Raw genomic sequence first — 13,941 nt, 5'->3', positions numbered from 1 at the left:
TCGGGGAAACACGAGTCAAACACCACAACGGGAAGCTAACCCAGACCTTGGATTAATACAGAATCATAACTGTGGAACTCTGATGAAATGAAATGTTAACTTAAAACGTTTTAACCATTTCATTGTGCGTCGGTGAAAGTCGGAGGGAATATCGCCCCTCCCTCCAGGTTGTGCACCCAGACAGAGAGGCGCCTTCGAGACAATTTATAACATTTGATTGTTTTACTTGTGGGTTTTATGGTAGGAGTATGACAACGGAATATACCGTGGGTGATGCACAAGGACACACACTGACACACGTACGGACACACACGGACACAGATACATACGGACAAATCCTGACACAGCAAAAATCGAAAGAAACCCCGCCTTGTGGGCAGGATCCGAGTGAAGGGATTTTTGGGCATAAAAAAGGATCCTGAACATTGAAACCTCAGTTCGACCGGGGGGTCGACTCAGGAGCGAGCTGCGACCAGCGGGTCGGCTCGACTCGTCCGCAGTTCATCGGAACTCAGCTGAGTTCGATCGGCTCACCGGAGCCGGCCATCGGGGGTTCGACTCATCGGAGCGGCTCCCCATCTCATCTGCACGCGGGCAAGACCCGCTTGACAGCTCAACTCGCCCCTGCGTGGGTCAGCCTCTGCCGACGCGGAGGTCTCTGCTGCCGCCGGGGTGGTGAGGCTCGCTGTTTGGCGACGAGGCTGCGTGCACACCGTGCATCGCCAGCCGAGTGCGCACCCCGAGTCAACACTCAACCACCGTGCACGCTGCGAGCGAGCTGTGGCGCCATCTACCGACCGCGTCCTGACCTGCAGCAGCGTATCGACGACATCTGAATCCGTTCAACACGGTGACCGCCGAATCGACTGATACGTATGACGCGCACCGCCCCCTCACCACACGACAAGCAGGCGTCTGTTTGACACAAGTTCGACCCCGAACACTGACTATTCAAACAATTCATGTCACTCAAACATACACGGGTCCTTAAACCAGAAGCCAACACTCAAGTCTATCGGTCATCAGTGGCCGTGAAGGCGTCACAACGAGACCGAGTGTTCATACATATGTCGTTATAAGCGTATCCATAGTTGTCCTCTTTACTATTTAGTGGGCTGTACTCTTAATCGCATAAATATTCAACAGATCCATCAATACGAATTTACTTTTGACACCTTCTCCCGTAGAGCCACGCTCTTGTGGGGAAGGGTGTGTCCCACCAGATCCTCATCAGGCGATCTGGTCCACAATTAATTAAAACTTGGTATCAGGTGAGGTCCTCAGGAGAAAGGAGCACCCCATCGCATGCCCTTACTCCAAGCCATTATGTAGTCAGATAATCTGCCGATGTATCTGTTGAGATTTGTGCCTTTAAGAATAATAACTGTTTTATTGTTTTTCTTATCGTCGTATAATCTTTAAAGTACCTTTCATTCGTAATCGCCGCACGTACTCGCGTACTCTACAGAATAATCACCTGTTCTGAGACCCAGTGTGCTAACAACGTGATAAGGGTTGCATATGATCGATGATCAATAACGAGTGCGATACTGCGGGAATAATTCTAGTATAATCATTCATTATAAGTTACGGTTTTTGTTTAGATAGCATTTGCATGTTCTAATAACTCTCTCCTTCTCTAACAACCATCGCTTTATGCGGGGTCCATGTGTTATCAAAGTGAAATCGTACAGTCGTTGATGATACTGTCTTGATACCGTGTGGATACCGTGTTGAAGTTCCGAGATTGAGAGTTCACATACATATTATAGTTAAGGTTTAATTAGAAAATAAATTGATTAATACAGAAGTGGTCGTGTGATTCTTTCCTGAAATTTTTGCATAAGATCTGTATCCTGCGACGAGATATGAACTCGGGAACCTAAACTATAAACACACCAATCCACACTCATTAAACTTTAAAGCGAATGATATGAACTTGGGACCTAAAATATGAACACTCGGGGAGTGTTAAAGCGAGAATCATTGTATTATACTGATCAATAATACGAAGTTAGACAACGAGGCCGAATTGACACTAGCGTAACTGCACACGATTGATTGCGTTATCCTGATTGATAACCCCACCTCGTCAACGAGGCGGGGCCTGATTATCATAAAGGCTATCATTAACACAACCACACCCACTCGTATAAATGAATACGATTACCTCTCTAATTAGCATAGTTACACGCATAATTACACGAATTAGCATAATTTCGGATTAATTATGCAAATTTCGAATTTCATTTAATTTTAATTATTTTTCATCAATTTTCACACACCCACATATACAACAAGCTGCAGATAGCTCTGGAACTTCAGGGCGAGGGCAGTGATGAAGATTTCAACATCATAAAAGTCCTGAACAGATTTTATTTCAGAGAACACCGCTGTATCGTTCTGAAGCTGAAGTATGTACTGTGTGCTGCTGCCGCCGCCCCCCCCCCCCACCCGCCTATAACGTGGTTAACTAACTTAACAAACTTTCATAATATTTTTAAAGTGACCTGGCCACAAATTAAAGCTTAACAAAGTAGCATGTTGATTTTAAATGTGGAGGGGAAAACCAGTGGACCCACAGAAAAATCCAAGTGACCACGGAGAGAACATGCCACTCGCACCAGCATTTCGGCGAGCGGCCCGATGGTGACGGCCGACACCAGCATAGCGGCTATGGGTGTGAAGCGAGGGCGATTCGGCTTGGGTCCCAGGAACGGGATCCGCTCCCCGCTGCCCTCCACGGTGGCGCATCGCTGGCGGGGCTGCACGTTGAGCCCCAGCTTTTCCAGGAGGTCCGTACCTGCAATACACTCGTGGCATAACACACTCGAGACGTAGAATTCCTGGCTGCACACCTGGTGTCCGAGACGGACCTCGAGGGAGATCCTTCCCAGCAACCCCATCCCGGCTCCGCTCGCTGTGTGCAGCGTGCGATCCGGGGCCTGCAGGCGGCTCACGTGAACCCCGAGCACGCTGCAGTGTGCGGCGCTCACGAGTGAGGCTATGGCTCCCGTGTCCAATAGGATTCGGGTGCGCTGCCCGTTCACCTGTCTTTCCACCAGCGATGTGGCCCCCGTGATTCCTGCCACCAGATCCCGTAGCCAGTCGCCCGTCCTCACCGCATCCTTGGGTGTTGGGGTCGGAATCTGCGTGGGGGTCACTCGCTCACCATTAATATTATCGTCGTTTTGTTTCGGGACCTCATTGATTGCACCCCTAGGTGGTCCACTCTCTAGGGGGCGTTGGCGTTTAACCCTGGCGCGTTTCTAGCGCGGGCGATCTGAGGACAGTCTCTCACTAGATGTCCCCGGTGGTCGCACAGGTAACATGCCTGGGGGGCTGTTCCGTAGGAGGTCCCCTGTCCACCCCCTCTCCCCCTTCCCGTACGTAGCTGCCCAAGGTCGGCTGCTAACTGGGTCACCCGTCCGGCCAGTCCCCCCACTGTGGGGCATAGCTCACCCATTTCGGATTGAATGGTCTTTACATTTTTGTTCGCTTCGTCCCGTATATCTTTTATACCCGTCTGTATCCCCACTACCCAGCCCGGGGTTGTCTCGCGGGGCCCCGTAGACTCTCTTGCTCGACCCTTTATCGTGCGGGTGAGTCCCTCTTCCTCCTCCTCTTCCTCTTCCTCTTGGCCCAGGCTCGCGATGGCTCGCTCTCGTCCCGGGCCCCGGAGCTGCGCGCGTTGGCTGGAAAGTCTTTCACACTTACGCGCGCGCTCAACAAGGGCGTTAAAGGAAAGGCGGGTGCAGCTTAGATCGGGGTGCCACCATGAGGTACGAGTCAAGTATCGTAGGATTTTCTCGGAGGCGAGGTCCTCAACTGCCTCCGCCGTGTACCCTGGGCGTGCAAGCTGCGTTAGCGTACGCACGTCCTCGACATAGTCACACAAATCCTCGTTGGGTTGGCGGCGGCGTGCCTCTAAGGCGATCTTTGCCTCCTCCTCATTACTCACGCCGAACCCAAGTCAAGTTGGCGCATTAGCTCTGCTAGCTGGGTTTGTGTGCTCGCGGGTAGGGCTTTTATGAAGTCAGCCGCCCGTCCATCTAAGTGTATGGTTAGTTGCTCTAACGCCTGTGCGTCTATCCACCCATTATTTTTTTTAGCCCCTTAAACGTTGTGGGCAAATACCTTCCATGACGGGGTCCCCTGGCCGGTAAATATATGCCTTATTTTTACGTGGGGTCACGCGGGGGTTCGTACCGCTTCTGACGCCAAACTGTGGGGGCTACCGTCCCCTGCCATCACCGAATTGTCGGGGCCGTTGCCCCCCGACTCCCCCGTTCCATTCATACCACTACCCCCCGGTTGTTCTGTGGGGTTCGGGTTAGCGACCTCCACCTCCTCACCCCCCGGGGCCCCTGACTTTGTTGCCAACCGCGTAGGCATGGCTCAATTAGTGGGGCCGCCTGCTCTACGCTTACAACGCGCTATGTTGTTCAGTGGCGGCGTGCCGCGGTGAGCGCGCTCGCAAAGTAAAACCCCGTCCCGCACGTGAACAAACAGGTACGGTGTGCCGACGCGTGATTCCCTCACACACACGCTCTACGCGCTCAGGCAATAACAAACACGACGCTGCTACCTGCCGAGCCCCGTGCACCAATCCCACGCGAGGGAGTGGGGGGTCGGGGGTGGGAGGCCAGGGGCGTCTGCCGTGCGCGGGCTGCTGATTGGAGGGGGTCACTTCGCTCCGATTTAAAGGGTCGTTTAAACAGCCGCGCAAAAACGCGCACGCCAGGCGCCTAGCTCGCTACCTCGCTATAAACAATCGCGCAGGCACGCGACCGCAACACAGTCACACAGGGACGTGAGTGCTAAGCACTACTGTAAACAATCGCACAGGTACGCGAGCGCTAAACACCACCGTAAACAGTCGCGTAGGCACGCGCACGCTGAACGCTCCGCCTCATGGTAAACAACCGCGCATGCACGCGAACACCAAGCATGCTCTACCCTCCTCTTCACACTCCCAAAGACCACACGACACAGCTGATCCCCCTGCTAGCTATTTTATTTACCGCGAGTAACCCGTTAAACTACGCGTGATTGTGTGAGTCAGTGGATGCCAGCCTATTCCCCCTGGGCTCCTAGGCTCAATTTATCCTGCCTATCGTTCCGCTCTCTACCCTCGATTAAATAGCTCAAACTCACCGCTCACTGACTTATGCCTACGTCCACTCTGCTGCGCTGGAAGCTGTAGAAGGGCGATGCTGTGGGTCGTCTCCATAGAGGGTTGAGCCTGGCTGCATTGAAGCTCGTCACACGGACGTCTCGAACGGCTGACCCTAACACCTCGCTGCTCTCGATCTCTTGAAGAAGAACTCTCCTACTGTCTCAATCACCTGCCTTTTATCCTACCTATCACAAAAGGCATTTCCGCGGACCTTGCTTGCCCGTGCCCTTTTGTCCATTCAGATGCCTGGTTATTCTTGTCCCTTTGTTATCTAGATCCCTAATCCTGCCTATAACAAAGGCGTTGCGCTGTTCCCACACCTCGTGCCGCCCTGTCCATTCAGATGTCGGAATGCTCCTGTCCCGTTGTTATTTGGATCCGTAATCTCAACTTTATAACAAAAGGCATTCAGATGCTTCCGCACCCGTGCGGCCCTGTCCATTCAGAGGCCTGGCTATTCTTGTCCCTTTGTTATCTAGATCCCTAATCCTAACAAAGGCATTCCGATCCATACTCGTGCTTGTGTGTGTGCGGTTTCACTCACGGTGGCTCAACGGCCTCTGCCGTGACCACGTAACTTTAATATCAGGTCACGGCGCTGCGGTGCATGTCAGCCTCGGGGGTAGATCGCCCAATTGCCCGCCCGCAGGAAACCATGAAACTTGATCCCATTAGGGGCTTCTGGATAAAAACCTGTCGGCCAGGTGACCTTCCCTCCCGGCTCTACGTGGGGTATGCGTGCATTCATGTGGGGCGGGGGGGGAAGGGGTGGCGAGAGGCGCGCCGCGTCGGCGCTGTCACTCCCCGGTGGCGGTGTCACGGCGGTGGGCACGGCCCCGATGGAGCGGCTCCGCTGCGGCGGCACCACAGTCTCTGTGGCTGTGTGCAAGTATTCGTCTCTAAGTGTCTGTCTGAGTGTCTCTGTGTATCTGAGTGTCTGTACTTGTGACTGTTTATGTGTGTGATGCTGATGCTGTTTAAGACAGTGTATACATGCACATATGTATGTTGTTCTTGTGATCATTGTGCAGCTATGGATGTTCATGGGACCCTGGAATACTTGGCTCGGAAACTGTTGCAGGGCTATAGCTTGGCCTGTGGAAAGGATATGTGGGCACTGGGCTGCACGGTGGCGGAGTTGGCGACGGGCAGGGAATTTTTCTGGTCCGACAGCCACGTGATCCCCCTCTCTTTCCTTGGAGTCGTGGGCCATGGGGGGGCGGGGGGGGGCAGGAGGGTGGGTGGCCACTTTGTGATCTCTGAATAATGGCCGTCGTATGTTGCGTGTGGTTGTGTGTACACGTGTGCATCTTGTATGTGTGGGGGAGCGGTAGTGTAGCGGTTAGCCTGCTGTGCTAGAAACTGAGTTCGAGTCCAGCTCATGGCCAACACCAGTGACGATGATCTGAAGTGGTCCTGGGCCTCCCCTAGTTCGAGTCAGTCTCAACTGAGTACCTGGTGGAGTGTGTGAAGTACCTTGGTCAACGTGGCCCGCCACCCCTGTCTTTGTGTGTTGCTGCTTTTGCTATTCAATACTAACAGCACTTGCTCCATACAGTGTGCCAAAGCTATACGGGTGACCTTTGTCTTCATATAAACCGTGTGCAGATTCTGGGGATGCCTCCAAGGTACATGGTGGATGCAGCTCCCAACAGAACGCAGTTCTTTGGTGAGTTGAAGGGTGGGGCGAGTGACGGACCGGAATCTGTTTTAGGGAGTGGCCTCGGGCTGTTATATTTTTTTGGAGGGAACCTCTTTGTATTTTAAATTATTTGGGTGTGTGGGTGGGTAAATTAGTATGTGGGAAAGTGGGTGGTTATGTGGGTGAGTAGGCGAATAGGTTGGTGAGTGGGTGGGTCGGTGTGTGGATAGGCGGATAGGTGATTGGGAAGGTGGAAGAGTGGATGGGTGGGTGGGTAATGTGAATGCGTGGGTTGATGGATCGGTCAGTAAGTGGGTAGGTGGGTGACGTGGTGGTTGGTGACTTGGTCTCTCCCGCTGTGCATGGCTCCTGCAGACCATCGGGGGAAGATGTTCTGCCCAGGCAAGAAAAGGGTACCGGGGTGCTTCCCACTTCACAGGGTGCTCAAAAGCGATGACCCGGAGTTTGTCGAATTCATCAGCTCCTGGCTGCTGTAAGAACCACCTACTACTCCCACCACCTCCCCACGAAGTTTGCTCCCCTCCATGTGATCGCGACTGCTCTCCACCAATCACCAGGAAGATGTGGAGCCGAGTGGACCTGCCAATAAGCGGTACCACCGGCGTGAAGTTAGCCCTCTGTGGAGGAGTGGGAGGTCTGTGCAAGACGCTGCTGGGCATCAGAGGACTGCCACTGCTACTGCTGCTTCCCCTGCTGCTGTGCGTTCCTGGACCTCTTGGGAGAAGGGAAGGAACATCAAAGCTCTCACCATGACTCTCTAACCACGTGGCTGCGTGTGTCCCCCATGTGTATCTCAACAGATGGGATCCGAATTGTCGCATGACGCCAGCGCAGGTGCTGGCTCATAGCTGGCTCGGGACCGTGTCCACCAGCACCACCACCAGCAAAGCCACCACCACCACTGCTGCTGCTGCTGGCAGTGTGAAGAGCTCTGGAGCTGCTGAGCCACGGTAAGCCACTACCTGCTTGTCTCGTGGTCAAGGAAGTCTATAGGGGCGTGCGGGGCCTGGGGCTAATCACAACATGTGGGCCTTCGAATCGCGGATAAATCCTCTTTCGGTCTTAATTAGAATGATGCATGTGATGGCATTACTTGTGAGATATTCCGGTGCGATAGCCTACGTGTTAAACGGAAGTAATGTCTGACACTGTGACACCGAAGCGCAGGGCCCCCAAAAGCATGGGGCCCGGTGTAGTCGCCCCCATACACCGTACCTGGGGAACGACTCTGCTCCTGTATGTGTGTTTAGTATCGATTTCTTTTTATTACTACGACTACGCTTATTTAGCCAGCACGAGCCTCACTCAGTCTCAAGACTCTTTTTCAGAGGGTCCTGCCAAGTTGTTTGCAGTACAGAACAAATTTACTGCTACTGCTGCTGTGTGATCCGAATTGAGTGATTTGAAGATTACATTTCCAACACTGGCGGGGATGTCCATCCAACACTTGTTGCACAGCGTGTGTGTGAGGCTTCCATTGCCAAACCCAAAGGAATGGAAGTGAAATTTTAATGTGCAATTTTATTGATGGACTTTGTGTTGTCTTGGTGTGGTCTGGGGCAGTTTTTTTATTCAGTTTTTTTTGCCTTGCCCAAGCTTGCTTTGAGTATTGAAAAACTGACAGGATTTGATTTATACAATTTGTATTTATATGCTTTATTTTTTTGTGTGACTTCCTTACACTTTGCACTCCTTTTGGTTTTGTTTTGTTGTTGTAATCTGCTCAACACCCACTCACCAATCACTCTCACGCCTGCCTACCCACCCACTGACTCGCCCACCCACCCACCCACCACTCACACTCACACCCACCCACCACTCACTCTCACACGCATATACCCACTCTCACACACACCACTCACACCGACCCACCCACCATTCACTCTCACGCCCACCCACCACTCTCACGAATCACTCACGCACACCCGCCCACTCACTCACTCACACCCACTCACCACGAATTCACGACTCTCATGCCACCCACTAACCCTCACACTCACCCACACCCACCCACCACTCTCTAACACTCTCCCACCCACCCACTCACTCTCACGCCCACCCACCACTCACTCTCACAACCCACCCACCACTCACTCTCACACCCACCCACTCTCACGTCCGCCTACTCGCTCACCACTCACTCACCACTCACACCCAGCCACCAAACACTCACCACTCACTCTCACACCCAGCCACCAAACACTCATCACTCATTCTCACACCCACCCACTCTCACGCCCGCTCACCCACCCGCCACTCATCCTCACACACACTCAACACTCATTCTCACACCCACCCGGTGTTTGCGGTCGCGTGCGTATTTACCGAGCGCGTTTTACGCAGGGGGTTTACGTGGCGGCGATCGCATTAAGGGTTCGGCGTGGTGCGTAATTCTGGCGTGTGTGCAAGTAAGGCTGCGCTGCGCACTAACTCATTACCTGCGCCAGCGCTCGCGCAGCAGCCGCGCTATTTTTAGCGCGTGCACGTGGTGGGCAGCAGGTCCGGTTGTGCGCGCGCCCGCAGCCCCCGCAGCGTGAGTGGTGGTTTACGTGGGGGGTGGGAGGCAGAATAACGTGAGGCGGTGGAGAGCCAGCAACGAGCCATGTCCCACAGAGAGGATGCTGGTGCGGGGAGGCCGATGACTTGATCGGCGGCAGCCCGGCATGAAGGAGAGGAGGTCCAAAGGGGAGAGGAGGAGGGGGGCATCAGCCCTCAAACACCATCTAGCCATTTCTAGCGTATATACGGTGCTAAGCCGCCATCTTGTGTGGGGAAGGCGCCCAACCACCAGGCGGCCACCCACCATTATTTCACGTGGAAGGCGTACAACCGCCATCTTACGTAGGAAAGGCGCACAAACGCCCTCTTAGGTAAGGAAGACGGCAAACCGCCATTGTGCGTGGGGAAGGTGCCCAACCGCCATTTACGTTGGGAAGATGGCCAACCGCCATCTTACGTAGGGACTTTGCCCAACCACCATCTTCTGTGGGGAAGCCGCACAACCGCCATTTTACGTGGGGAAGGCGCCCAACCGCCATTATGCCCACCCTAGCTGGGCATTATGAACCCACCCTTCCTGACCATTATAACCCACCTTACCTGACCATTATAACCCCACTCTACCTGGCTATTATGAACCCACCCTGGCTGGGCATTATGACCCCACCCTACCTGGCCATTATAACCCCACCCTTCCTGGACATTATGAACCCAGACCCCCACACGGCACTGACGATCGAAGGCACCAAACCCCACGAAAAAAATCGTCTGCAACGTTTTTCACATACTGGTGACTTCATATATAATTATAACAATCATATTTACAATAATAATATACAAAACTACACACGTACAATGCTATTATAACACACACCACGTGTTAGGGTTGTAGCCTGAGATAAGGGGGGCCCTGGGTAAGCTACTGGTGAGTGTGTGGTGGGGTGAGCGTGTGGTGAGTGCAGTGAGTGGCTGTGTCCAGTCCATGTCTGGCGGCCGCTCTTCAGTCGTCTTCCACAACTGGTCTCCACGATAGTGAGTGTGGTGAGTGGGTGTGTGTGTGTGGGGTGAGTGAGTGTGGGTGGCTGGGTGTGTGTGGGGTGACTGTGTGTGTGGGTGGGTGGTGCGGTGCTGCTGCTCGTGGTGGTGGTGGTGGTTGGCACCGACTCCACCACCACCACCACCCCCCCGCTACTCTGCCGTGGGCTGCCCACCACACAGCAGCAGGCGGCGGAAGATCGAGGAGAGTGCCCTGCCCATATGGGCCAGACCCCTTTGCTTCTTTTTCTTCTTCTTCTCCTGCTGCTGTTGCACCTCCTCCTCCTCTTCCATCTGCTCATCCTCTGCTGTCTTCTCATCCACTTCCATCTGCTCCTCGTCTTCTGTCTTCTCCTCCACTTCCATCTTCTCCTCTTCCTCTGTCTCATCCTCCTCCTCCGTCTGATCCTCGTTCTCCTCCTCCTCCACCTCCTCTGTCTCATCCTCATCCAGCGATGATGACAAGGATGATGATGATGGGGGCTTTTTCTCCGACTCAGCTCTGTGGAGAGAGAGGCAGCAGCACCACAGCAGCGCATCATCATAATCATCGTCATGCTGGTACTACAGCCAGAGGTCGCGATCGGTCCCCACGGCCAGAAGTGGACCTGGCCATCACAAATGAAAGCAGCTCAACCAAGTGGCTGATGTCATCATCATCATCATCGTCACGTGGGGATTCATAGCGGCAGCCCAAATACTAAATTCATATAGATGCATCGAGACCCATACTCATAGAGACCCATACAGACTCACAACGACCCATACTCAGAGACCCTGCACTGAGCATACAGAGGGAGTCTCACCGTAGATCCGCAGCTCCAAAGGCCTCGCTGGTGATGGTGGTGGCCTCGATGGTGGTGGGGGTGGCCTCGCTGGTGGTGGGGGTGGCCTCGCTGGTGGCGGTTGTGGCCTCGCTGGTGGCGGTTGTGGCCTCGCTGGTGGCGGTTGTGGCCTCGCTGGTGATGGGGGTGGCCTCGCTGGTGATGGGGGTGGCCTCGCTGGTGGTGGGGGTGGCCTCGATGGTGGTGGGGGTGGCCTCGCTGGAGGCGGTTGTGGCCTCGCTGGTGGCGGTTGTGGCCTCGCTGGTGGCGGTTGTGGCCTCGCTGGTAATGGGGGTGGCCTCGATGGTGGTGGGGGTGGCCTCGACGGTGGTGGGGGTGGCCTCGACGGTGGTGGGGGTGGCCTCGACGGTGGTGGGGGTGGCCTCGACGGTGGTGGGGGTGGCCTCGACGGTGGTGGGGGTGGCCTCGATGGTGGTGGGGGTGGCCTCGATGGTGGTGGGGGTGGCCTCGATGGTGGTGGGGGTGGCCTCGATGGTGGTGGGGGTGGCCTCGATGGTGGTGTGGGTGGCCTCGATGGTGGTGGGGGTGGCCTCGATGGTGATGGGGGTGGCCTCGATGGTGGTGGGGGTGGCCTCGATGGTGGTGGGGGTGGCCTCGATGGTGGTGGGGGTGGCCTCGATGGTGGTGGGGGTGGCCTCGATGGTGGTGGGGGTGGCCTCGATGGTGGTGGGGGTGGCCTCGATGGTGGTGGGGGTGGCCTCGATGGTGGTGGGGGTGGCCTCGATGGTGGTGGGGGTGGCCTCGATGGTGGTGGGGGTGGCCTCGATGGTGGTGGGGGTGACCTCGATGGTGGTGGGGGTGGCCTCGATGGTGGTGGGGCTAACCTCGATGGTGGTGGGGGTGGCCTCGATGGTGGTGGGGGTGGCCTCGATGGTGGTGGGGGTGGCCTCGATGGTGGTGGGGGTGGCCTCGATGGTGGTGGCCTCCATGGTGGTGGGGGTGGCCTCCATGGTGGTGGAGGTGGCCTCGATGGTGGTGGGGGTGGCCTCGATGGTGGTGGGGGTGGCCTCCATGGTGGTGGGGGTGGCCTCCATGGTGGTTGGGGTGGCCTCCATGGTGGTGGGGGTGGCCTCCATGGTGGTTGGGGTGGCCTCAATGGTAGTGGGGGTGGCCTCAATGGTAGTGGGGGTGGCCTCCATGGTGGTTGGGGTGGCCTCCATGGTGGTGGGGGTGGCCTCCATGGTGGTGGGGGTGGCCTCAATGGTAGTGGGGGTGGCCTCCATGGTAGTGGGGGTGGCCTCCATGGTGGTTGGGGTGGCCTCCATGGTGGTTGGGGTGGCCTCGATGGTGGTGGGAGTGGCCTCGATGGTGGTGGGGGTGGACTCGATGGTGGTGGGGGTGGCCTCGATGGTGGTGGGGGTGGCCTCGATGGTGGTGGTCTCGTTCTGGAGCCAGCCGTGACTCAGCGCCTGCTCTGGTGTCATGCGGAGTTCTGGATCCCACCTGGGGGGGCGGGGGGGATGGAGACAGGGGAGGTGAGGATTTGACGTTCCCATCTGTACGTGTGTGTGTACGTGTGTGTGTGTAATGGACAGCGGTGGTGTTATGAACCCGGCAGAAACCCGAGTTAGATTCCTGCACACGGCCAACACCAGTGACAGCGATTATATTATCTGAACTGGTCCTAGGCCTCCCCTAGGTCGACTCAGCCTCAAATGAGTACCTAGTGTAAACATCGCCACTGGGGAGACAAAGGTGGCCGGACGTGGTGGTGCTAGCCACCCACCTCCTCTGTGTGTGCCACAGTGCCGGAGGCCTTCATAGGCGGTGCTGCTACTCGCTACTACTAACAGCACTTGCCCCTACAGTCGGCTTGAGGCTACACGGGCGGTATGTGTCTGTGTTCTTACTGCAGGCAGCTGCTAATGAAGGCCACAAGCTGAGCTCCACATCTCCGCAGCACCAAATGCAGGGGGACACTTGCCGGGAGTCGTTTCCTGGCCGGGCAGTGAGGCTGTCCGGCCTCGTCTGTAGGACAGAGACAGAGAGAGATATACATACACACAGAGAGGGAGATAGAGACAGAGAGATACACAGAGAGACAAAGAAAGAGGAAGAGAGACAGAGAGAGAGACATACACAGACAGAGAGATGGAAAGAGAGACACACAGAGAGAGGCACGCACAGTGTCACCAACCACCCACCCACCTACCCACCCACTCACCACCACACCGCTACCCCTACAACACTACCACCTCACCACCACCTCACCACCACACCACCTCCACTACCACCTCTACGCCACCACCAAAGCACGACCACCACCTCACCACCACACCACCACCACCTGACCACACCACCACTACCACCATACCACCACACCGCTACCCCTAGAACACCACCACACCACCACCATCGCCACCACCAACGCCTCACCACCACTACCTCACCACTACCTCACCACAACCACACCTCAACCACACCACCACCTCACCACCACACCACCACCACCTCACCACCACACCGCTACCCCTACAACACCACCTCACCACCACCACCACACCACCACTATCCATTGCCATACCACCACCTCACCAACACCACCACACCACCTCCACTACCCCATCTACACCACCATACCACCACCACCTCACCACCACCACCACCACCACACCATCACCACCTCACCACCACACCGCTAGCCCTATACCACCACCACATGACCACTACTTCACCACCATTATTGCCACCTCTACACCACCACACCACCACTACCACCA

At 55.6% G+C, this 13,941-nt stretch overlaps 1 protein-coding gene across 1 annotated transcript; it reads right to left on the bottom strand.

The window, feature by feature from the left end:
* Positions 1–10,126: 10,126 nt before the first annotated feature.
* LOC142924131 (uncharacterized) lies at positions 10,127–13,296 on the bottom strand. The gene is made up of 4 exons (XM_076065776.1): positions 13,072–13,296; positions 12,046–12,664; positions 11,183–11,898; positions 10,127–10,878 (listed from the first exon to the last, which is right to left on the bottom strand). The coding sequence occupies exons 1-4, from the start codon at positions 13,218–13,220 to the stop codon at positions 10,530–10,532; spliced, it is 1,833 nt and encodes a 610-aa protein (XP_075921891.1). The 5' UTR covers positions 13,221–13,296; the 3' UTR covers positions 10,127–10,529.
* Positions 13,297–13,941: the final 645 nt, after the last annotated feature.

This window comes from Petromyzon marinus, chromosome 9, assembly GCF_048934315.1.
Source record: "Petromyzon marinus isolate PM22_M1 ecotype Great Lakes invasive population chromosome 9, UKy_Petmar_22M1.pri1.0, whole genome shotgun sequence".
NCBI lineage: Eukaryota > Metazoa > Chordata > Hyperoartia > Petromyzontiformes > Petromyzontidae > Petromyzon > Petromyzon marinus.
This window is presented reverse-complemented; position numbering and strand designations above follow the sequence as displayed.

Excerpts from the sequence above, each read along its gene's own strand:
- LOC142924131 (XM_076065776.1), bottom strand. The coding sequence starts at position 13,220 with ATGTATATCTCTCTCTGTCTCTGTCCTACAGACGAGGCCGGACAGCCT. Across the intron at positions 12,665-13,071 it reads TTCATTAGCAGCTGCCTGCA|GTGGGATCCAGAACTCCGCA; the intron begins GTAAGAACACAG and ends CCGCCCCCCCAG. Across the intron at positions 10,879-11,182 it reads TTTGGAGCTGCGGATCTACG|AGCTGAGTCGGAGAAAAAGC; the intron begins GTGAGACTCCCT and ends CTCTCTCCACAG.